The sequence below is a fragment of the Manacus candei genome, unplaced genomic scaffold (assembly GCF_025592945.1).
Source record: "Manacus candei isolate 608988 ecotype Guabito, Panama unplaced genomic scaffold, ASM2559294v1 h1tg000041l, whole genome shotgun sequence".
NCBI classification, from domain to species: Eukaryota; Metazoa; Chordata; class Aves; order Passeriformes; family Pipridae; genus Manacus; species Manacus candei.
This window is the reverse complement of record NW_026138089.1, coordinates 9,999,054-10,022,829: the sequence shown is the minus strand read 5'-3', so window position 1 is coordinate 10,022,829 and position 23,776 is coordinate 9,999,054. Positions and strand designations below refer to the sequence as shown.

The following is a 23,776-nucleotide window of genomic DNA, read 5'->3' as shown; positions in this document are numbered from 1 at the left end:
TTATTTTTTCCTCATTTTTTTCCCTGTTGCTAAAAACATTGCATGCATACACACATCACCTGTGTGTGCGTGTAGACATGGAGTAGAATGAGAATATCTTAAGAAGAAACAAAAATGTTGATCTCTAAAAGTTGTGAGCTGTCTTTCTGTAAGTTTTTTGTGTCTTTAAGTTTTGCAAAAGTTATTTTTGAACTCTATGTGCAGACTTAATTATGCAGATAATTTATTAGGGTAGAGATTCCAACCACTGAAAATATTCACCTGGAAGTTATTTTGAAAATTAAATTCACTAAATTATTAAATAATTGCCTACCCAGCAGAAAAATCATATCATCTATTCCTTGTATGCATTTCTGGTTTATTAGTCAGTGCCTTTAAGTTCAGTATAGGCCTCCTGGGGCAAAAAGCAGACACCTGTTTAGGCACCTGGAAAATATGGTGGTAAGTGCATTGAAGATACTTACAACAGACTGAAGTAAATAAAGATGTTGTTTTGCATATATGATTCAGATTATTCCATTGCTAATGCGCAGTTAAATTTCCTGTAGGTTCAGTGTTTGTAATGCAAAGCTATGCTTTGGGTGGGGTTGTTTGAAGATAGTGAGATAATAACATTCTGGAACAGCAATGTTGTGTGTTTTACTGAGAAACTAAAGTACACGCGCGGGGATCCAAAAGCTGGTGCGTACTTGCATCTTCTAAAATGTGAGCAGCTCTTCTGTAACTTCTTTCCCTCTTTGTTTTTATTTTTTTGTCTTTGCCAAATGGAAGTTGCAAAAATTTATATAAATGTTCAGCTCTTCTGTAGATCAGCAGAGCAGTAACCTGAGCACAGCCAGGTTGGGAGTGCTGTGCAAGAGGTCACAGAGCATACTGAACTGCTTAAAACCAAACAAGCTTCAAACATGCTGTGCTGTTGACTTCATGTATATTCAAACAGAGCAAACCCACAAATAAGAGGTTCCATAATCATAGATTTTTCAAGAGTCTGAAACACGATGACTTGGTCTCTTACTTGTACTATAAACCACTTCTAGGAAGTTTCAGTTGAACTAAGGAGGCAAGCAGAGGATTTAAAGGAAGATGGGGAGTGTATTTTCTCTAAAGTCAACAAACTGGATGAAAGGAACTGCACTGTAAGGTGAGTATTTCTTAATTTCTGTCTTTAAAATATGTATTTTTGACAACTCTGATCTGATCTTTTCCTGGCCCAAACTGGAAGTTTTGCTGTGATGATTTCAGAGTTTCTGCAATGCCTTTTCCCCTTGTTTCACTCCTTCTCCCCACATACTTCAATGTGCATGATAGAATTAATGTTGGGACCAAATTTCTGGGGACTGTAGTGTGAGCTTGAAGAAATTGTCGAGTGCTGAGCATATTACAGTTTGTTCAGAGGTAGATGATTCTTGTGTGCATGAAAGAATAGTTGCAGGTTTTGTGGGGAATGGCTTGAGGTTTCCTAAAAGAATTTTCCTGTATTATCCTTGGCAAAGACAGCATGGTACTGTAACACAGTAGTGCTGTAAGCTGGACTTTTCTTGTGCCTTTACAAAATACAGTACATGAATAGAAGCCGCTAAAATTTGTTTTCCCATTTGATCGGCTCCAATTTTCTCTGTTACTTTGTCTTTAATTAAAACTGTACAGTGTTTTCAGACCCTTTTCAAATGTGGGAGCTGTATGTACAATGTAGTTAAAATCCTTTAAATGACTACCATATAGGGGGTTGCCCCCCTCCTGGCCCTTTGTGGTGTAAGCAGTGATTTCAGCAATCGCTGATGCTGCGGCTGCTGGAGTGGCGTGTGGCAGCTGAGCTGAGGTTGTGCACACACTGCTGTCACCAGCTCTGACAGCTCCGAGTTTTGTAACAGAAAGAACACAAGTATAGGAAAAAGAACTTCTGTGGGCTTTCCTTGATTCTGGAAGTGGCATTAATCTCTCAAGGGGAGAGGAAATTATGAACTGTAGCAAACACAAACTGTAATCGTGACTGTAAAATCTTGTAAAAAAATTAGTATTTATTTGTGGGTTTATACGATTGAATTTTGCATTGCTTGTGGCTCAGACGAAGAGACCATCTGCTAGTTTTTCTAATTTTTTTGTAGCCCTTTGTACTTCCCATAGTGATTTCAAAATGAATAGCCCAGGAGGGTGTGAATGTGTGCGCACGCGTGTGGAGGGCGATGGGCTGGAGGGAGGGGGAGGTGGCAGCACAACCAGCCGGGAGCAGACAAGCTGCTGTAGGCAGGCAGCATCTCTTGACAAGTAAAATGATTTCCCTCCACCGGTGCTGAAGCCGAGTCACAAAAGCATGCGAATAATACTCCTACGCCAGCATTTTAGCAGTGTTTGTGCAGCACAATTTTTGCTTTATGATCACAGAATCCATGAAAATCACATGACTGGGCACCAGGTGCAACAACTTTTTTTTTTAAATTGTATTTTGACATACAGTTTCAGATGTAGTATTTGGCCATTTTACTGCAGTAGAGGAGGTTTTGTAAAATGGTCTCTCTCACAGTCTTTCCCTCAACACTGATATGCAGAGGGTTGATATGCCTTCTGTCTTCAAAAAGCCAACAAAATAGAATCCCTCATTTGGGCATTTAATTCCCATGTTGTGAACTACCACCGTGTGATGATAAATGGCTGCCCTATAGGAAAGAATATACATTTCCATGTGTTCCTTTTTTAACAAGGCATTCTTGTGCTCAGAAGGAACCAGACTCAGGATGACGTGAATTGATTTTATGATTTTTGAGCTGCCCTAAAGGCATTTAGTTTTCTATTTTTAGAAGCTAGCAATCTGCAAATGGCTAGAAAATCTATCTAATTCATGGTATATTCTAGAACTTGAATAGTAACCAAATTTAAGGTCTTCTCTGTAGTCATATTTAATATTTTCCTTTAAAGTCTGGGTTTGGAATAAATTGCTGGCAGCTGTTACTTTGTACTACTGAGGCCTGTGTGCTATGGTTGCCCTTGTACTACCAAAACCAGTGTGACCACGCTGGACATGGGAGCGGCCCTTCAGCATTTGTGGGGGTTAGATGTGCAGGGGTTGAGTTGATGAAGATTATTTGTGAACCTCCCTCATCTTTGAGCTCTGTTTTTCCTCTCTGAGGTTATTGAGTGCTTTCCAATGGATTCAGGTTGTTTCATCTCCCTTTTTAGAAGAGCTGCAACATGTTTTTCTGAACTACAGTATTTAATAGTTTAGGGTATTATTTTTATAGGAAGAGGAAGTACTGGTCCATAGCAGCCATTATCATCTCCCATGCAAAAACCAAAACACTCTTGTTATGAACTTGCAGGGATACCACCAGTCATCTAACATGAGAGGAGTATTTTTATACTGAGGTTTGATGTGACTTTCTGTATGTTCTTAACTTTAGGATGGCTTAAAAGCATTATACTATTCTGCTGATCTGTAAAACAAAAATTAGTGCTTTTTTACTTTTAATGATGCTACTCTTTCTATTTCAAATTAGTTAGAAAAGCTTACCTTTTTACAGATGTAAAGTCTGTGCTTCTTTAAACATGTCTCTCTTTCTGCATTTGTAAAATGACTTTTACTGGTTACAGAAGTCTTCACAATTTCTTAACTGACACAGACATTCAAAAGGAAAAGACGAAAATGTGTGCACTGACCAGTAGCCTCTGGCTTCCAGCAGTATGACATGCACATGTAAAAGTCATTCTGCATCAAAAGAATCGTGCTTTATGATCTAATTCTTAAGATTGCCATCTATGAGTAGAGATGTTTACAGTAGTTGATTTTGTTTAGCTTCTAAGAACATTTGACTTCTACCTCTATTAATTTGTCCCTGTGATGTCTGTTAAAGTTACATAATTTCAAAAAGTGAAAAAGGATATATAAGATCACAGGTCACAGAAAGTATTTCAGCATTTAGTAGGTGTCAAGTCCAAGAGCGTGTGCATGTCAAATGTAGGACCATGGCATGACTCAACTCTAATTAAACACTGCAAAATGTTTCTTTCAGTTCTTTCATACCTTAGTAGTTACTCCTTTTCGAGTTGAGTTCTTGAAGGCAGAGGAACAGCCTTTACCCTACAAAACCAAAACAAAATAAATTCTTAATGCCTAAGTTGACCTAAATGCCCAAGTGTAATATTCTAGGAAAATGACAAGCCAGAAACAGGAGCCTATGGAGAGATTCCCAAGTTCTTTATTAGGCTCTTCATAAGGAAACTGAATTTTCAAGACCTGGTGAATATCTAGGCTTCCTGCTAACCAGGTGGTGCAGCAGCAAATTATTGTGAAAGGAAGAAAGAGGACCTTCAACAACACAGGAGCATGAATGATCTTATGTCTTCTGAATCGAGCCAAATGGAAAAGAATTTACAAATGGCTAATAGTCCATTTATGTTGTGTTTATATATATCATGCATATATGGATGTTTGTGTGTATGTATATACACCCACATAAAATATACATGCATGTTTTGATAGTTATTTCTCTTAGTTTTTTCTCGTTTGTTACCATTGTAGGGGTCAGGGCTACATATCTATGAGGACTAATTAGCAGTGGGGAAAAACTGCCCAACAATCCACAATACACACTTGGACAAATTAGTTTCTCATGTTTACAATGATAGATGGTGTAAAATAGACATTTGAAAATAAATTAGAGATTGGAAATATTCTTAGGAACTACACAGTTTTTCATAACTCCAGTAGCTTTAAATTCTGTATTTTGGTTGGTTTTTTTTGTTTTTTCCACTGTAGTGTCAAATTAATATAGTACCAATGTACAGTGTTAGTATCAGCTTAACTGGGAACTTAGCTACTGAAATGCAAGACTTGAAGGGTTGGGGGTTTTATATGTAGCAAAAAGGCCATTTGCTTAAATAGTTAATCAGAACTCTGCTTGCAGGCATTCTGTTACACAGCTATTTTAAACTTGTCTTCTTTATTTAGAATTATAGAATCCTAGAATGGTTCAGGTTGGAAGGGACTTCAGAGATCATCTGGTTCCAACCCTCCTGACATGGGCAGGGGACCTTCCACTAGTCCAGGGTACTCAGAGCCCCATCCAACCTGGTCTTTGACACCTGCGACCTCTCTGGATAACCTGTTCCAGTGTCTCACTACTCTCACAGTACAGAATTTCTTTCTAATTTCTAATCTAAACCTGCCCTCCTTCAGCTTAAGGCCATACCCCCTTGTCCTATCTCTACATAGCCTTGTGAAAAGTCTCTCTCCAGTGTTCTTGTAGCCCCCTTTACGTAGCAAAAGGCTGCTGTAAGGTCCTCCTGAACCTTCTCTTTTCCAGGCTGAACAGTCCCAGCTCTCTGAGCCTGTCCTCAATGGAAAGGTGTTCCAGCCCTCTGATGAACTTAGTGGCCCTCCTCTGGACTCATTCCAATGGGTCCATGTCTTTCTTCCATTGAGGACCCTAGAGCCGGATGCAGAAATCAAGATAGATTTTCACAAAAGCAGAGTAGATGGGAAGAATCCCCTCCCTTACCCTGCTGGCCACGCTGCTGGTGATGCAGCCCAGGGCACATTTGGCTTCCTGGGCTGGGAGTGCACATTGCAGAGCCATTATTGAACTTTTCATCCACAAACACCCCCAAGTCTTTCTCTCCAGGGCTAGTCTTGATCCATTCTCAACTTGTACTTGTGCTTGGGATTGCCCTGACTCAGGTGCACGACCTGGCACTTGGCCTTGTTGAGCTTCATGAGGTTACTTTACTCATTTATGTCATTTACTTTATATACATTGTTACAGTCAAATTGAGAAGTTCTTCTGGAATGAACATTGCTAGGCAAGTATGTCTCAGTCATTGCAGGACTTAACAAAGACATTGCCAGAACTATGTAAGGAAAATGTTTTCACCCTCTTCCCTTTTCCTCATGAGGAAGAAATAGTATGATCTTGTGCAACTGCTTCTTTAGAAATCAGTGAAAAAATTACTTTGGCAAACATTTCATGCATTTGTTAACGACCTTCAATATTTTATGTTGCAAAAAAAGTCTAAATTCTCTACACTTCACCTACAACTGATGTAATTTTTCACATTAATTCTTCTAGAGCAAATAAATATCAGCTTGTTAAGTATGGAATGACCTAACAGGTACTATTTTGTAGAAAATAAATTATAAAAATGCATAATTTTTTTTAGCTAATGTGCAGTGTACTGTCAATTTCTATGTTCATTTTATTCAAGAGCTTTTAAAGTGATGTGTTCTCTTTTTTAAATCAGTTTTAGTAAAATAAGGACTATTTAAATGTTTAAGTGCTCTTGTTTGAGGAAGGTTAGTTATTGAGTTAAAGGGAGAAGAAAACATGCTTTTTGTGTAGCCAGAACATACCAGTTTGATTGAAGTAATGCTTCAGATATCTGAATTGCTAACAGTAATGAATTTGCATGTGAAAATGTCTTCTTGCATAAAGTTGGAAATAAAAAAAAATTTAAAAATTGCAGTTTTCCCTTTCCAGTAAGTTGTGTGCAGCTATTTGTTGTCATCTGAAGGAAGTGCAGAAGAGCCAATGTCCATGCTCACAGACTCTTAGCTATTAATAAAGACTTCAAGTATGTGAGCTCCTGAAGCCCTTTTTGTTTACATTAGAATCAGAGAGTGGCTTGGGTTGGAAGGGACCTTAAAGACCAGTGTAGTTCCAACTCCCCTGCCATGGACAAGAATATCTTCCACTAGATCTTCCACTTCCAAAGGCCTATCCAACCTGATCTTGACACTTCTGGGGATGGGGCATCAACAGCTTCTCTGGGCAATCTGTACCTGTACCTCACCACCCTCACAGTAAAAAATTTCTTCCTAAAATCTATTCTAAATCTCTCCTTTCTCAGTTTAAAACCATTACCCCTTGTCCTATGACTACACGCCCTTGTAAAAAGTCCCTCTCCACGTTTGTTGTAGGCCCCCTTTAGGTACTGGAAGGCTGCAATAAGGTCTCCATGAGCCTTCTCTTCTCCAGGCTGAACAATCCCAACTCTCTCATCCTGTCTTCATAGGAGAGGTGTTCCTGGCCCTCCTCTGGATGTGTTCCAGCAGGTCCAACATTTCTTTATTATGAGATAAGGATTATTAAGGCATCTTTCAGACCAGTTTTTTTTCCAGTTATGTCATTGTATGTGTCATCTGGCAATGATGCAATACAATCTGGGCTATTACAAAGTTTCTATTCTGAAAATGGGAAAATACTACTGTGGCCCTTCCTATGCATACAGAGGAGAGAGAGTCCAACAGCATCTATTCATATATGAGAAGTACCCTGTCAGCTTTCATCTTCCTTAGATTTCTGTGAGTACTTGTAAATAGTACAAGTTTCATTGCCATGAACCACTATGTCTTTCCAGTACTAGCTCTATGTGACTGACTAATAACAGATAGTTAAATAAATATCATGCTTTGAGACAGTGTAACATTGAATCACTGGTACATGATGGAAGTTGGTGGATGTTGATGTTTAAGAACACAGGCCAAAGGTCTGCCTAGGCAGGTTTTCTTTTTCTGACTGAACCAGAAGGAGATGCTTGGGGAACATAAAACCATAAAACCAGGGCAAAGGAGGAGCCATACTGCTGGGTATCTTGTCCAGCCTCTGTTAGTCTGTCCATCTTTCAGCTTTGTTTTATTTTTAGGGGCGTTGGTTGCTTTTGGTTTTTTTTACTGCTGTGAAGTACAGAGATATGTTCATAGAACAGTTGGTGAAATTCAGCTTTTCCTTCCTGCATAGCAGTAATTTCACTTATACAGCATTGTATCTGTGGGTGAAGTACAGGAAAAGCTGTCCTATGTGTTACTTTGCATTTATTAAATCTGAGTTTCATCTATTGTTTTATGGCCTATTTGTTCAATGATAGGAACTCTTAGTTCTGTGTCTTTTATTACTCAGAATAATTTTCTCATAGCAGCAACTCTTTCCACCTTGTTTTTCACCCCTTTTGTAAATCGTCTGGATCTAACCAGTTCTGTGAATGATGTGATGAGGCAAATGAGGACTTTATCTCACGACAGTGAAATTTTTAAAAATCTCTGATGAGGAAAAATTTTAATTTTCTTTTATAGAATCATCTAAAAATCTGAAGTCTCTGTCATCTAGATCACTGTTATCCATATGTGTAGTGACTCTAAGATTATTAATGCATCCAAGACACAACTTTTCTGCCCAAATTATTCTTTGTCATTTTTATGCGCTAGTTAGTGCAGCTGCTGAATCTCTTTATAAAATTTCTACTTCTTTCCTTAATTTAGATGTTAAGCTTATGGTTCTGAAGTTCTGCAGATTCATAATGAATATTTTTATTCTTGCTTTCTTTCATTCTGTCTCTTCAGCACCCTCACACCTTCCCTCCCCAAACATTGCAGGTGTCACTTTACTCAAGCAGTTGTCCAAGTATCAGTTGTGCATCACAGCTACTATTTCAGCAATTTCGTATGGAAGTTTCGGGTAATTATCATATAGTCCAGGTAACTCATGACTACCCACTTTCAGTGGTGTGCAGCATCTGAGAATGATTCCTGCATAGGCCATTCTTTGCTCATGGAGGTGTGAAGGGGAGTCCATGTCCATTTTTTGCTGTGGCCTTATTTGCTTTGTATTCTTACAACTGTACTTTTGTTCCTGTAGTCTGTTTGAAACAGATACCTGTGTTTGAAACAGTGGGTTTTTTCTTTTTCTTTTTTTTTGTTCTAACACCCTTAAGAATTTGTACGTCAGCTTTTTCTTTCTTTTTTTTTTCTTAAACTTTTTTTATCTTATTTCGTTTATATATCTGGTTTGCTAGATTAGTTCGATTAGGTGTGGATTTTCCTCGTTTGGGTAGGACTTTAGTTCATTGGTGGATGTCCTTTTAATTGCTATTTAATTCAACCTTTGGAGGGAACAGCGAGTGGGAAAGAAAAGAGTGGTCGGGTATTTTGGTAAGTGTTACACATTTTCCCTGAGTTTCATATATTGTATCTTCAGTTGCATGTTATCTCTTAGCATTATACCATCTGGCTTGTTCTTTTTAAAAATATTCATCTCATGTATGTAAATACCCTTTTCAAAATTAAATACCACAGTGTGGATGCTTGATCTTTCAAGAACGATTTGTCTAAATACGTATAGCCACTGGCACAGGATAGTTCTCCAAGTAGCAAAGTTTTGGACCAGATTCTTCTCATGCCTCAGGGTCAAGGCAGAAGTCACATGATATATTGTCGCACTTGAAGTCTTTTTCTTCCTCTTGTTGTCCATTTTAAAACTTTCAGGTTGCTTGAGCTGAGAGATGTGTGGTTCTTCAAAGCATCACAAATGCATTATTTCAGGATTTGGGGTTGGTTGCGGCTAAATGAGAGTGTTAAAACTTGCAGGCTCCTGCCATTGCCTCCCCGTTCCTCGGTCTCCTGGCAGCACTCATCCCAGGGGCTGTCAGGTGTTCGTCCTGCAGGTTGGTGTGATGCTCCGCTCTGGCTCACCAGCAGCTGCTGGATCTCATTAAATGGGTGCTGGACTGCCTCCAAAGCCTATGCTTGGTTTACAGTAGCTGCAGTAATGCAGCCCTGTTTCTCCCCCATCCAATTTGTTCATTCTCTGCACCCTTGAAAGTATGGATTCTCCGTCTACTTTTGTTAGCTGAGTTTTGAATACCCATTTCTAAACTTGAAGGTGGCCGCCCCACCTCATAGATCCCCTTTTTTCTACTTCCAGCTTCCTATTACAGAGTAAAGTTACTTTTGCTCAATTGCTTCTGGCACATCTGTTCTCCACTGTGCATGCAGTGACAGCTGGGGGTATATGAGGCCATCATGGGCTGATAAAAGGAAGTGTTGGAGAGTAGTTTCTTCTTATAGAAAGTTTCTTCCCCTGCCCCTAAATGTGTTTCCAAGAATGAGAAGCTGGAAGAAGTCCTAAACATGATTCTGAAGCTACTGAAATTGGGAGTGAGTGAAAGGAACAGCACACAAAAAAGTTTGTGGAGAGAGAAACAGAGTAGTTCATTTTTGTGTTCTGGTTTGATTTTACTGCTTTTCCTGTAAAGAAGATTAGAATGAAAACCATCTAAAGACGTACATTTTTGTTGCATTGCTTGAAAGCCAGCTATATTCTTATGGCCCTGTTAATGATTACAGTTGAGTAGGGAGATAAGACATAATGTAAGATATAGTCTCCTGTAGTTAGTCATACAAGCATCATGTGCTGATGTATTGTAGATTTTATTTTCCCTTATTTGATGAAAGGCATCACTGGAAATAGGTGACTGATTTGTCTCCTCAGTGGAGCAGTCTGTATGTTTCTGACATATGGAGTGGCTTTATGGTGTTCTGGTACTAAAAGCTAGCCTGTGAAATGTTCACTTTCTGCTGTAAGCCCTTAGGCAGCATGGTTATGATTTGCTGTCACGCAGGAGGCTGTTTATGCCAGTAAATTTGAGTGAAGTTTTGTGCTAAAAAGTAATGTGACAGCTATAACTTCCATTTCTCTTCATAGGCCAACCAGACTTGCTACAGTCTCTTAACCAGTTGTGTTGTATTGTGTAAACGGGTGTGTTTTCTTTAAGTCATTCTCTCTCTCTCTTGAAATCAAATAGGCAGCTTTGGGAGGCAGAAAAATTTTAAAGGAGGTTATTAACTGCTCTGTTATTTTGCATGCAGTTTAAATAACATTCTCCTCTTTAAGTGGTCATCTTTAAAATGATCTTTTAATACATATTAAAACCTCATCCACAGCTTCTCTGTTAAGTCTTTAGTGTGTTCTTGCAGAAAAAATGAGAGGATCTTGAGCTTTGCTCTGATGAAGGCCACGATGCTTTTGGTTTCTAAAGATGGAGTGTGGGGGTGGCAATTTGCTCATGGAGCATGAAAGCATTTAGTTCTTTCCCTGCAGAATCTCCTGCAAGAGAGAACACCTGTACACAAAACACATGCAAAAAAATTGAAGCTGGAGGGCTGTTGATGAAGACTCTTCTAAAATTAAAGACTTGGTTATTTGAACATTGTTCAGAAAAGAGCCTAGTAACACACTGAGCTTTTAAAATCATTGTAAATATTTAAAACTTGCAGAGCTATAACTGCGGAAATGCGGATCATGATTTTCACAAATGAGAAGAAAAACACTTAAAAATAAAAGACTTTTAAATTTTATGGTGGTTTTTTTTTTTTTAATAACCAAATCCAGGAGTGGGGGTGGGGGAAAGGAAAAGCTTTGAAGTCTCTGAGATCTTTTCCCTGAGGTCAGAAGTTTCTGGTGATGTAACATACAATACAGACTAAGCCTTCACTTATCAAGGTTAAAGTTGACGGAGCTTGTATGAACTTGTCAATCATAGGAAGCAGGCAAAAACAAGCCAGCTGTTGTGAGGCATGGCTTTGAAAATCCTCTGTGTTACAGTAAATGAGACGCAGAGGTTGAGACAGATTCAGTTCTGCGAGGCTTTCAGACTGGCTGGCACGTTTGCAAGGATGCAAAGCTCACAAATCCAGTGAATATGGGTAAAAAGCTGTAAATCCTGGTAAGATTGTCTTGTCTTTAGTGTTAAAGCGTGAGAGAAGTGTGTGTCTTATTTACCTTTTTTGGTCAGCTCTGAACAGAAATTAGCAATATTAATTCATACAGTATTTCTTTTGTTCTTCAGGTCTTTGAGCACAGGCTGCATCTTCTGTCCCTATCAGCAGAAGCTACAGTAGCAAATTAGAAACGATGCAATGCGTGGTACAAGATTTTATTTTGCCTAGTGTAATCGACTGCTCTGTTTGCTGATGGGTTGGGAGAATAGGGGGAAAAAACGTGAGTTAAAACCAGCTAAGATGCTCTGTGTGCATATGCTCGCACACACGCGCTGTTTTTAGCAGCTTTTGTTTTCACAGTTGGCATCATGCACACTGGAATTAGAAGGCAGTGCCTTTCGAAAATACTTGTTTTCTGGACTGAGGGCTGCAGTGCCGTTGTTGTGGCTCAGGGTGCCAGGCTCGGGGTTCCTCTCGGCTAGGGGTGGTGCGAGAGCTTTTCATCTTGTTATTTTCCTGGCAAGCCTGTTACTGTGAGTGCAGGCTTGCACGAAGACCTTTTCCACAGCAGCAGGAGCTATTAGCTGGGAGTGTAAGAGAATTGGATGTGACTATTGGAAGCAAGCGGTGAGTGTGGCTCTGAGTGAAAAGATGTCTATTGAAATGTGTGCATATGCATGCTAATTAATTTAAATAACTGGTTTAGGATTTTTTTTCCTTTAGAGATGAGCTGTGTTCATTTTGTGCTTGCCTGAGAAACCCAGGTGACCTAGCTGTTATTCACAGTGTTTCATTTTATAGCTTTTCTTCTGTTACCTAATTTTTGTTCAGCTGCAAGCAGCTGTTTTCAGTAGCAATAGCAACAAGAAATAGCAACAACATATGAGGAAAAAAAATAGATGAAAAAGAATCAAAGGAATGGCGACTGGAATGTAGGGGTTTTTTTAGTAAATTGATAAAACAATCATTCTTCTTTAACCTTTTTTTAATGTGACTGTGATTTCCTTGTTAGCAGTGTTGGAAAGTATTGTCTTTTGTCTCTGCAATGGTTGCCATTTGTGTAATATGATGGCTCTCGTTATACTGTTGGGATATTCTGATGATTGAATTCGGTGTGTAAGTACAGAACACATTAACTGGTTGACTCAAGTGAGTAGAAGTCATTTTAATTCCATGCAGGTAATCCCCTGTGTGCTAGGACAGGCATGCAATAGATAATTTTTATGGCTGTATTCCTACTTGCTTTATCTTTTATCATTTATTTTTGATGTGCAACAGAATGGAGGAGGAGCTTTTGTGTTCTGAACTAAGGAAAGGAAAACATCCCTCCCTCTGCCCTTTCCCACAAGATTCTTTCCTTCTGCATAAAGGCCCCTGTGCTACTCTAAGAAATTTAATTTTAATTGGATTTGATTTTTATTGTGGGTCCATGCCTTTTGCTGTTACCCATGACTGACTGGCCTACATCTATCCATCAACATAACTTTGTTTAGGTAGTGCAGAATTAGAGTGGGTCTGTTGAATTTATTTCTGATTTTCATGGGGAGAGGGGTAACATTTTTAGAGTGAGAGAATGAGAGATGAAAACATTGCCATGTGTATGTTGCCATGCAGGCAGGAGAGGAGAGAAATTCTGGTGGGATTGAGGGACTGGCAAGCAGCGTCTTTTATCATATTTCACTCTGTGATAAAGCCAGGTGATAATGCAGGGGTTGTTAAGCTAGAGTGACACTTTGCTTTATCATATTGGGTGCAACAACTAAGCTGTATTTAGTGTAACTGACTAAACAGATAGCTGCCATTGAGGCAGATAATGTTAACAGGCATTCACAGACAGAACTGAAAAACCAAGACTCGCATCATGATAAACGTGTTGTGGCGTAACAGTGATGTGCCATGGCATATACTTTGTGAAATATCTTGCTGGTTTTGTACCTTCAGTTGTCTTCTGAAGTATATCAGGCCTTTTTTCTTTCTTGAGAGAGAGAGAGGGAGAGAGAGAGAGAGGGAGGGGGAGAGAGAGAGAGAGAGAGAGAGAGAGAGAGAGAGAGAGAGAGAGAGAGAGAGAGAGAGAGAGAGAGAGAGAGAGAGAGAGAGAGAGAGAGAGAGAGAGAGAGAGAGAGAGAGAGAGAGAGAGAGAGAGAGAGAGAGAGAGAGAGAGAGAGAGAGAGAGAGAGAGAGAGAAAGCATTCTCTCATCATTCAGCATTCATTATTGGTTTCATCTTAGCACATGCTTTGGGTTTAGGACCGTTTGCTTCAGTAGTGCATCTCAAATGGTAGTTGCCATCATCTGTCTCTTCAGACCAAGGCAGTGAACAGCTCTACTTCTTTGTAGTGGCTTATGTGCTGTGCATGACTGTTAGGGTACAGCCATCATGGTCATTAAATTACCTGGTTTATAGAGGGTCCTTTATTCTTCATTTGTCTTTGAAGATTTTTAACTAGTTTCATAGCCCAAGTTATCATTTAGAATCTTTGGAATATGCTTTATGTGTCACTACCTGATGAGTAGTGTGTGCTGTACTGGCTCAGTAGTGATAGTAGATAGAGTGTTCATCAGAAAAATGAACCACTGGTAATATAATTACCCCAGTATTGGGTTTCTTCATTGTGGTGGTGTGCTGTCAGTGTCTCCTTGGTATTGCAATATTGAAGCCAATTTAAGGGCTTCAAAACCTTTGGGGTCCTGGAGCCTCTAAAAGAAAAAGACACGTGGGACTCAGATGAGGATTGAGATACCTAATAAAAGTGAGATGTCTACATGCAAGTGAAGTGCTGACTCAAGTTATAATCTGTAGAGAACTTGAGTGTGATTCTAAGTTGGCTAAACAGTTGGCTAAACACAGGTGTCTAGTGAGACCTGAGATAGCCCAACATATCCCACTTGGCTTCCAGCTGCCACCTCTTAGGGGAACTGATGCCTTTGAATCTTTAAAGTTTCTGAAATTGTAGGAAAACCTATGTTGTTGTTTCAAGCAGACCTATACTGTTTAGAAGAAACTACCCATTTTTGCAGACCATTGCAGAAGTGCTTTTGGATCCCACTGTGCCAAGTGCCAGGCAAATACACAATGAAAACATAGTTTCGGCACATAAAGTTTATAGCTGAAAAAGTAACATATTGGCAAGGGTTGTGCTTATGAACAGGATTTTGTCATATGCAAAGACAGTATTTCACAATTGCTTTAAGCCATATAATTATCTGTTTCAAGCCAGGTCAGGTCCTTGATCCAGTTTTATATGGGGCTGTACAGTGGTACTGCTAGTACAATGGAGAGAGTGGGAAGACAAAACTCAAAATGGCCTAACAAGGAGACAGCCTCTTCTGGCAAAATACCTGCATGAGGTCACTCTAAAGGGACTGCAAAACTTTGGCCTTGATTTTGAGGGCGTTTTTGTTATTGTATGGTGAGGACTTTTATGGAGGAGTCATACTCAGGTATGAAGATGAAGGCCTTTTTCCAATGTAGCTTGTAGTTCTTGAGAAGGAATTTAAGTTAAATGAGAAACAGCCACTCCATTTGCTCTCTTTTGCCAGTGAGTTAGTGCAGGACACGTTGTTGCTTACATAACTGTACTTATGTTTTATGGTGAAACTTTTGCACAGGGGTCAGGTCTTTAACAAATGATACATTTTTCAAATATTGGCTAATGCATTTTTGCAAAGCTTATCTAGTCTACTATTTTGAAGTTGGAGTGTCTTGTGGCACTGTTTGGGTTGGCCTGAAGCATCGTCAAGAAATTGTAAATCAGACAGATAAGAATCAGACACATATAGTTGATTGAAGTCACTTTCATTTATTGAGGTATGACATTCAATCAAATCATTCTACCTCTGTCTAGATTTAGTCAAATCCTGAGTATGGGGCAAATGAAGGAAGTGGTTTGGGGTTGTTTTTTATGGCAACCAAAAATGTTATTCTTCTGATAGGCATCTATACATAATGATTCATTTTTGTAATTGCTCATTGACTCCACTGGCAGGCTCCTCTTAACGTGTGTGTGTATATGTACATATATATAGTTTAACTTTCATGTAAAAGCTTACATTACTGTTACCTGTCTCTGGTTTGTTAGAATAACCTGTTGTGTTATTGCTTGGGAGCCTGGGGGTGTACAGACTGGGGATGAGACTTTGGAGGGTTTTTTCCCCAGCTTAGTGTTTTTTTGGCCTTTACATTGCAATCTTGAGCGTGTATGCCCCAGGCTAATGGAGCCAGAAGGAAACAGAGAGATGTACTTGTCCGTTTAGATAGGAGATACTTAGTGCCAGTATGGAGATGCACATTCCCACCCCCATGGCAGTAAGTGGTGTTGTGCTGGGTGACTGTGGCCATTGTGTGAAACTGCTGAGCTACAGAGCAGAGCTCTTCCCATGCTTACCTGGCCCATGAGTGCAGAGCCTCTTGTCTCTCCACACAGACCTCCTCTAGGAATGCTGAGCCCTTTTCTAAATGAGAGATTCTCAAAAATGTGGAGGACTGGTTTGTATTTTCTGCCCTCCACCATTTAGATATGGAGGCTCCTATAGCTAAATACCAAAAGCAGATGCAGTAAAAAAAGGTTCATGTTAGACTCCTGTACTAGACTCACCCTTAGTGAATATCACTTTGTATCAACAAAGACTCTTAATTACACTTCCTTTGCAGTCCAGGCTGAGCGGTGTAAGTTGTCTGACAGTCAAAGCTGTAATGTCGTGGTGTGCCAGGGCTGGAGAATGTGGTGTGAGCTTTCCCAGTTCTGTTGCTTCACAAAGGCTCTTGCATTTGGGAAATTGTGGCATTGTATTATGGGGATGGGGGAGATTTGGGTTTGAAGATGACTAAGAGTTTAATGTTTTTGATGTTGACTGGTTTGTTATCTAGAATGAAACTAGTAATTAAGTCATTGTCATATTTTCAGATTACTTAAAACTGTTCTGTCTCTCTCACTTTGTGATGCTTGGTTATAAATGATAAATTCCTTTCAGTGGTATGTTATCCTTGCATAATCCTATGAGCCTCATTTCCAAACCAGCTGTATTCTGGGCACATTATTACATGATGCACCAACAGATGTAAAGCAGCTTAGTGGACTTCTTGGTATTGATAATAATGTAACACCTTTACAGGTTCTTGCCACTGTGTTCTCCTGGGGCTTGAAGCTTGTTTTCTTTTCCTCCTTTCTGGACAGTAAGCTTGAATCTCTCCAAAATAATGTGATAAGCATGTTTTGCATGAGGACCCACTCACAGTGTTGAATGTAGCTACCACTTTTCCTCAGACCTGTTATCTGTGGCACTGCAAAACTTTTGATTAATTTTGTGGAAGCTATATGAAGACACGTGTGTAATCTCTGAATTGTATCTCCATGTTTGCAAATGCGGCATCTCTGAATTTCTCTCTGCTGTAATTCTTTATTTCCTTTTGCTCAGTTTTGGAAGGTGACAGGACTACTGAAGCATTCATTGCTTCTGAGCCAGGGTAATATTATATATATATTTATGTATATATATATGTATGTACCAATATATTGGTTACATGTTTTGGATATGCAGATGTGTCAGATCAGTGATGTACTCTGTTCTGTTTGCTTCCACCAGCACTCCCACTCCCAATCTGCATGCAAAATTCATAGTATACTTTGCAAATTGGCTGAGCTAATGCATGTGATTGATGTCTTTGAGACATTTCATGCCATGCCCTTGATTCTTCTGTGCACCTGAGTGCATCTGTTACCCTGTCTTATGTTATGCCTTATGGATGTGAAGATGAATAGGGAGGCCTGAAGAATTTTTGCATGGGTTAACTAGAAGAAAATTGTGCTCTTCGTGGGTTATGTTGACAATGAAAAATGCTGGTTATAACACAATATTTCATACTTTAGGCCTGCAATCTTCATCTAGTAAATATTTCCATTAAAATTAGTGGAGTTATTTACAGGCCTGGTTCTGTTTACATTGAACTCACTAGGGGAGACCAGCTGAGTCTTTTAATGCCACACAACCAAATCTGAATAGCATTGTCTTTATGGTCGTTTATATAATTTTTTACTGCACAAAACTGTCCTTCATCTAGTGTTAAAATAGGATTCAGTAAATACTGTTTTGTAAAACAGAATTGACTCTGAATTTGTGAGATGACTTGAAATTGTCTGAACCAACTTCTATTTCTTTCCCAATTTGTCTTTATCTGGTGAGCACAAATGTATTACCTGTTTTGTGGCAGAGTACAAGCTTGGAGCTGCAAAAGCCTATTTCCTGACTAGAGAAGTAGAGTGTAAAATTAGAATAAACCCAAAAGTATTTTTAAGATAAGGCCTTTTTGGCTATTGTTTGTCATTTGTGCTGACAGGGTAAAAGAGGTTCAAGTTTAAAATAAGGAAAATACTATCTTTTCTAAATTTCCTTTTCTGCCTTAGTTTCAGGAGATACTCATTTTCCATTTTCCAGTTTTTTAGCTTTAGCAAACATTTTGTTTGCACTTGTTTCATTTTTCAGCAGTTATACAAAAATTCAACCTCTATATTCATAATTAAAGTTCATGATATTCAATTCACATTTAAAAATTACACTGGAGTAATTAATTTTGCACTTAGGTAAGAAACTTGTTTTCCACACTTTGTTACTGACTCCGGAGCAAAAAGAGAATTAAATTTTAGTATTAGGATTTCTCTTCTGGAGACAGCTTTATTTTCTACCAGCATTTGGACATTTGACTGTGCCACAGGAGGTGTACTTGCATTTGACTAAGCCATGCACACTGCAGCACCTCAGTTTACCTGAAGGTTGTGTCGTGTCCTGTGGTGCTCCATACCCTAATTTAGCCTGACATTATGTTTAGACTCATCACATTAGATTAGGTACACTGTGTGTTTCCATACATGAGAGGATGTTTTTGTGCTGTACAATTACCATAGATTGGAGGAATTGGTGTTAAATGTTGGATGTGATCTCAATGTTCAAGCTTCCTGGGTTGGAGTGGTGGCCTTGCTCCGAAGGAAGTAAATCAGCAGCATACTAACAACGTGTTCTTTTCTCTAGGCAAGCTGACACTGGGGCCCTAAGGGAAAACTCACAAGAGAAGAGGGATCAGCTGGACCAGAATTTAGGCCACAAGTGGAAGGCATCTGTCAGACCTTTGCATGTGCAAGAACCTGCAGTTCTGCCTCATGAGAGTCGGGGCAGGTCTGGGACATTGCCCAGTGATTACCGATACTCTCAGGAAAACGTGAGCGAGAAGAGCAAAGATCATAGCCTGCCTCATCTCACCTGCTCTGAGCCACAGACCTTGAACGAGAACCACTCCTATCTGTCCCGGGGCAAAGGAGAGGAAAACCATAGGATAGAGCCGTTGCTGCTGAACAAGAAGCGTGGACCTGCTCCTCAGAGGCCACCACCACCTAAAATAGATAAATACAGGCGACCAGATAATTCTGCACCATCGCTTGGCACCTCTTCTGAATCTCTGCTGGCAGCAGTCAGTCAGCCCTTTCTGTCCTCATCCCCCAGCTCTGCTGAAGTCTTTGCCAGTCACTCCTCTCTCTCTCAGAGTCCTGCAGCTTTCAATGGAAAACTGAAAAGTGCTAACCCACAGCAGCTCCAGCAAGTGTCATCCACAGAGAATGTTTGTCAGCACTTAGAAGAAAAAACTAACCTTAGGTCTGAGTCTTCCAAGTATCGATATCTTCAAAATCCTGGCATGGAGTCATCAAGGTCCCCTTCTCCCCAGTTTGCACCACAGAAGCTCACTGATAAACCTCCTGTGTCTGTACAGGATGACAACCCAACCAGGTACTAGATGTAACTCCTTTATTGTTTTATTAACACTTTTTGGCCAGTTAGACCTCATTAATGGTTGTCTGTTCATTTTCTGTACACATCCTTCAAGTTCATTGTGTGAGCCATTGCAGCATGTCCTAAAGAGACCAAAGACTTGTGTGAAATTGCATTTGATGCCATTTATGTCCTTCAGCTGGTTCATGGTTTCTTTGGTTGACTGCTGCTGCTCAGTTGTTACAGCTGATAGTAGAAAATGCAAGGGGGGGTGGATTCTAAAGGATTTTCCACTGTAAGTCCAGGCAAAATCAGAAGATTACCTGTTATCATTTCCCCTACCCGAGTCTGTATATAAATATGAATCCGTGTAGGGACAAAGCAGATGTGGGAAGGGAAGCTGGATCCTTTGGGTGAACATCTGTTTTGAAAACACACACAGTAACATACACTGCCAAATCATGACTGTTTTTATGTTACTTTTACAATGAAATGTGGTACTCTGGGTAGTCTGTGAAGGAGTCTGCAGCATTTTGTGTTGACATGGACTGAAGACTCAGCGCAAGATAAACTCAGAATTAGACAAACCAACTGAAATTAATTGGTTGCTGTGTCTGTCATATGCTGCTAACATCATGAAAGGTTATTCTCCCGCAAGATAACAAACTCTTCCAGGAAGCTAAGGAATCTTGGTTTTAAATTTTTCAGCACTATAATTCATGGTTAAAGAATGAAAACAAAACCTCTGAGCTGAATTCATGCAGAGGTTGCTTCTCTGAGAAAAAGTAGTTGGTGTAGCTTTTCTCTAATCTATTGTAAATGGTTGAACAGACTCAATCATACTGTTTTCCAACGTGCCTTATGACATAGAAGACATGAATCACTTTTTTTTTTTCCTAAGCAGGCCTTGATGTTTTTCCTTTTATGATTAGAGGAAAAAATGAGGTTTCATCCTGTTGCATTTTTAACATGAAGTAATACTATAATTTATAATGAAAAGTGCAACATGTCATGTGAACCCTAGCATCCATGTGCTAAGGTAGCTGACAGTAATAACTTCCTTAAGGTATTGCTTTGACTTCCTTAATGTATTGCTTTATGAATAGCTACTAAGGATGCATAGAAAGCTAATTGTATTTATCCTTCCTTTTTGCTAAGCTTTAATGTTGAAATGAGCACTGAGGTATACCTAATTGTATGCCCATATCTAAATGATAATATACTTACCCTGCAAATCTTCTGGTAACATTTAAAATTCTTAAGCCCAGACAGCTCTTGTCTCCATACAGTGTATTGTCCTCAGTTCATAATTACATTACTCACTAAAACAGGTTTGGCCAAAAAGGACAGGCATGGGAGCCAAACCTGTGAACTTTCTATAAGGTATTTGTTTCATATGTTTAAAATATGTTAAGTAGATTTACCTTAATGTGCAGTTAATCTGATTGGGCTTATTATTTCTGTTGTCTCCTTGCATATGAGCTTTTGGACATGCTAGTTTGCATGCTGTGGACAGCTAATGTTTGATGTCATCAGCATGGAGCTGGGTACTCTTCTTTAAGAAAGGTGTCTTGTTTATCAGTGGGCCTAAGTGGGTGAGTGTGCAGGGTTTCCTGCAGCATTTTAGGTAGAACAGTGTGGTGCAGGGAAATAGTGGCAGTGTGCAGAACCCAGCTATTGCCAAAGACAACTGTTTAGCAATAACAAAGATGAAAAGAGTGCATCAGGATGTGTGTTTCAATAGATTTCCAGTAAACCTACGCTCAGGTCAAGGAGTGACTGTGTTTGTGGTTGGGTTGAAGCTTTGGAATCTCCACAAGTGGAGTTGCTGCAAGTCAGAATTTCGTGCTACCTTTTCACAAATGGAAAACCTTCAGAAATCAGGAGGATAGTGGTTGCAGAAACAGAATTTTTGAAGCACCTGGTGTTGAACTGTCTTTGCTCTTACTGAAATCAGTAAGAGCAAACTGAAATCAGTTGATTTGATGATGACTTAAGTATCTGGAAAATCCTTTGACTAGGCTGAGAGGAATGCACTCAGAGTCTCAGAACAGATGCCGGGCATTTTAGGTGAAGAATTGCAGTCAGCTCACTTCTCTTCCAGTTGCCCCGCTCACATTTATGCACTCATCTTGTATTTCCCCCAAATTCCAAAGTGTGTTCCTCTTCACAGTCTGGTGGAGTTGAAAAGGTGTGGGCTTTATTTAAAAACAAGAAAAAGAAAGGGCTGGGGTGGTGTCAGGCCCCTGCCTGGCTCTGCTGCAGTCAGGAGAGCCCACGTCTGCAGCCAGGGAGCTGGGACTGATCAGTGGTCACGGGTGCAAGCTCTTTAAAATGACAGTCACCTTGAATGAAAACAACTTAACTGAAATGGAAATGGAGAGGTTCAGCATGAGCTGAAAAACCTGCCCCAAATTTGGATTAGTATGCCAAAGCATGTCTGCAAAGCACTTGTGAAAAGTAAATACCTACTGGGAGGCTGCACGTTCATTCAGAGGCAAATATACCTTTAAAATACAAGATACAACTTCTTAAAAATATGAAGTCTAACAGATTCTGCTGTTACCAACAATCAAAAAGTATAAGCTTACTTTTAAGGAAAGTGACACACCCACACTTAGAGGAAAAGAACTGTAGTATGTCTTGGTCACTTATCTGAAAGGCAGCAAACTACTCAACCAGATGAAACCAGATATTTTAGCTAGTAGGCAATGTTCCTTTACTTGCTGTAAAGCTTCCAAACCCACATTATGACAATAATTTTAAACTTTCTGCAAACTCAGAACCACTAAACTAGACTTCAGTTTCGTATATGATTTACGTACAGTACAGATGCTTCTGTAATGTTATTTAACATGTTACTGCCCAATTTAAAAATTTGAGTTATCCTCCTCTTTAAATAATTTTCCTTAGTGAATGGCTAAGATGGCCCTTTGTGCTACGCTCTACAGAATTTTTGCTATAAGCTTCCCTTAAAAGGAGTATCCAGAATTGTGTGTTATCCTCTTCAGTGACTGGTTTTTCTTCTTTAAGTGGAAAACCAGGACACTACAGTGGGTTCTATTTATTCAACTTCTATATCATGTGTAATGTTATAAATACAGATTTTTTTTTTAATCACATAATTAAGTTTTGAATGATTTCCAGGTTTTCCATGTGTGATTATTTGTTATTCTTGTAGCTCAGCAAAGGCCTAGCCTGCGGGATGCTTCCATCTGGTCTGTTGTCTCTTCCCTTGGAAGCACTGAGAATTGATGTGAGGGCACAAACTCCCCAGGAAGCTAAGCTTCCTGTCAGGCCAAAAGCCGAGGCCGCTGTTGGATGTGTGTGAGTCAGTGAGGTTGAACTCGAGGTGTGTTTTCCTCTATACGTGTGGCAGCAAAGGGGAAAAGGCAGCAGCACAGTCTGAAATCTGGGGCCTGGATGCTGAGATTGGACCCTCACATTCATGGAAACAAACATAAGTCCCAAGCAGTCTTGCACAATACTCATGATACAGGACTTAAGTCTTAGGACTGCTTACAAATGAACTAATAATACTATTTAAATGCGTGGACAGAAAACATGTAGACTTAGAGTTAGACACAGGGTAAGGCATATTCCATTACCTTGGTCTCTTAACTATCTTTTTTTTTGTATTTGGGCCTCCCCTCTGATTTGGAGATATGAATTGAGATGTAAGGTTCTTCCATTTCTAAAGATGAATTTTGTTTATTTTCCAGAATTGAAAGGGTTATAGACAACAATACTACGGTGAAAATGGTTCCCATCAAAATAGTTCATTCTGAGAGCAGCACAGAGAAGGAGAGTCGGCAGAGTCTTGTCAGTACTATGGAGCCTCCTGCTTTACCCAGTGGTTTGGAAAAGGACCAGATTAAAACACTCAGCACTTCTGAGCAGTCCTATTCGCGATTCTGTGCTTACACCAGGCAAGGTGTAGAACCAGAGCCAGAAGCCAGAACCAAACCAGCTGACCCTCAACCAGCTGAAGAACCTGGGAGCAACTTGAAGGACAGCAGTGCTGCCACACAAGCAACCAGCTATGTAAAGGCCAAAGAAAAGAGCTTCGAAGACTGGAAGTCGGAAGAACTTGCCAGAGAGATTGTGGGAAGAGATAAATCTCTAGCAGACATATTAGATCCTAATGTGAAAATCAAAACAACAATGGATCTGATGGTTGGTATATTCCCTAAAGATGAACATCTCCTAGAAGAAGCTCAGCAACGCAGGAAGCTCCTGCCAAAAGTTCCTTCTCCAAAAATTTCAGAAGAGAAGTGAGTATTACTTTATGTAAGCCAGTGTGTCCTTGTAAGCTTCTATCCAAAGTGTACCAGTATTCCTGTGGGGCTGAAGGTGAGGGTCTTCCTACTGTTGAGGTTTGGGTCTTTTATAAGGCTTTTTTGTCAGAATGTTAGTTAAGCATTATCTACTAACAATACCATTAATGACAGAAACAGAACAGTGTTGTACAATATGAAAAATTTCCCAAGACCTGGTTGAAAACCATTTTTTGACAACTTAAGGAATAGTTAACTTCTC

The 23,776-nt window shown here is 39.6% G+C and overlaps 1 protein-coding gene across 2 annotated transcripts in view; it reads left to right on the top strand.

Annotated features, from left to right (window-relative positions):
* The window catches only part of SHROOM2 (shroom family member 2), a 123,348-nt gene that overhangs the window by 85,980 nt on the left and 13,592 nt on the right, over positions 1-23,776 (top strand). For both annotated transcript variants that reach the window (XM_051794906.1, XM_051794905.1), the window contains exons 5-7: positions 1,038-1,141; positions 18,506-19,255; positions 22,960-23,511. In XM_051794906.1, coding sequence (XP_051650866.1) covers positions 1,038-1,141; positions 18,506-19,255; positions 22,960-23,511 — 1,406 coding nt within the window. The remainder of the gene's footprint in view (positions 1-1,037; positions 1,142-18,505; positions 19,256-22,959; positions 23,512-23,776) is intronic.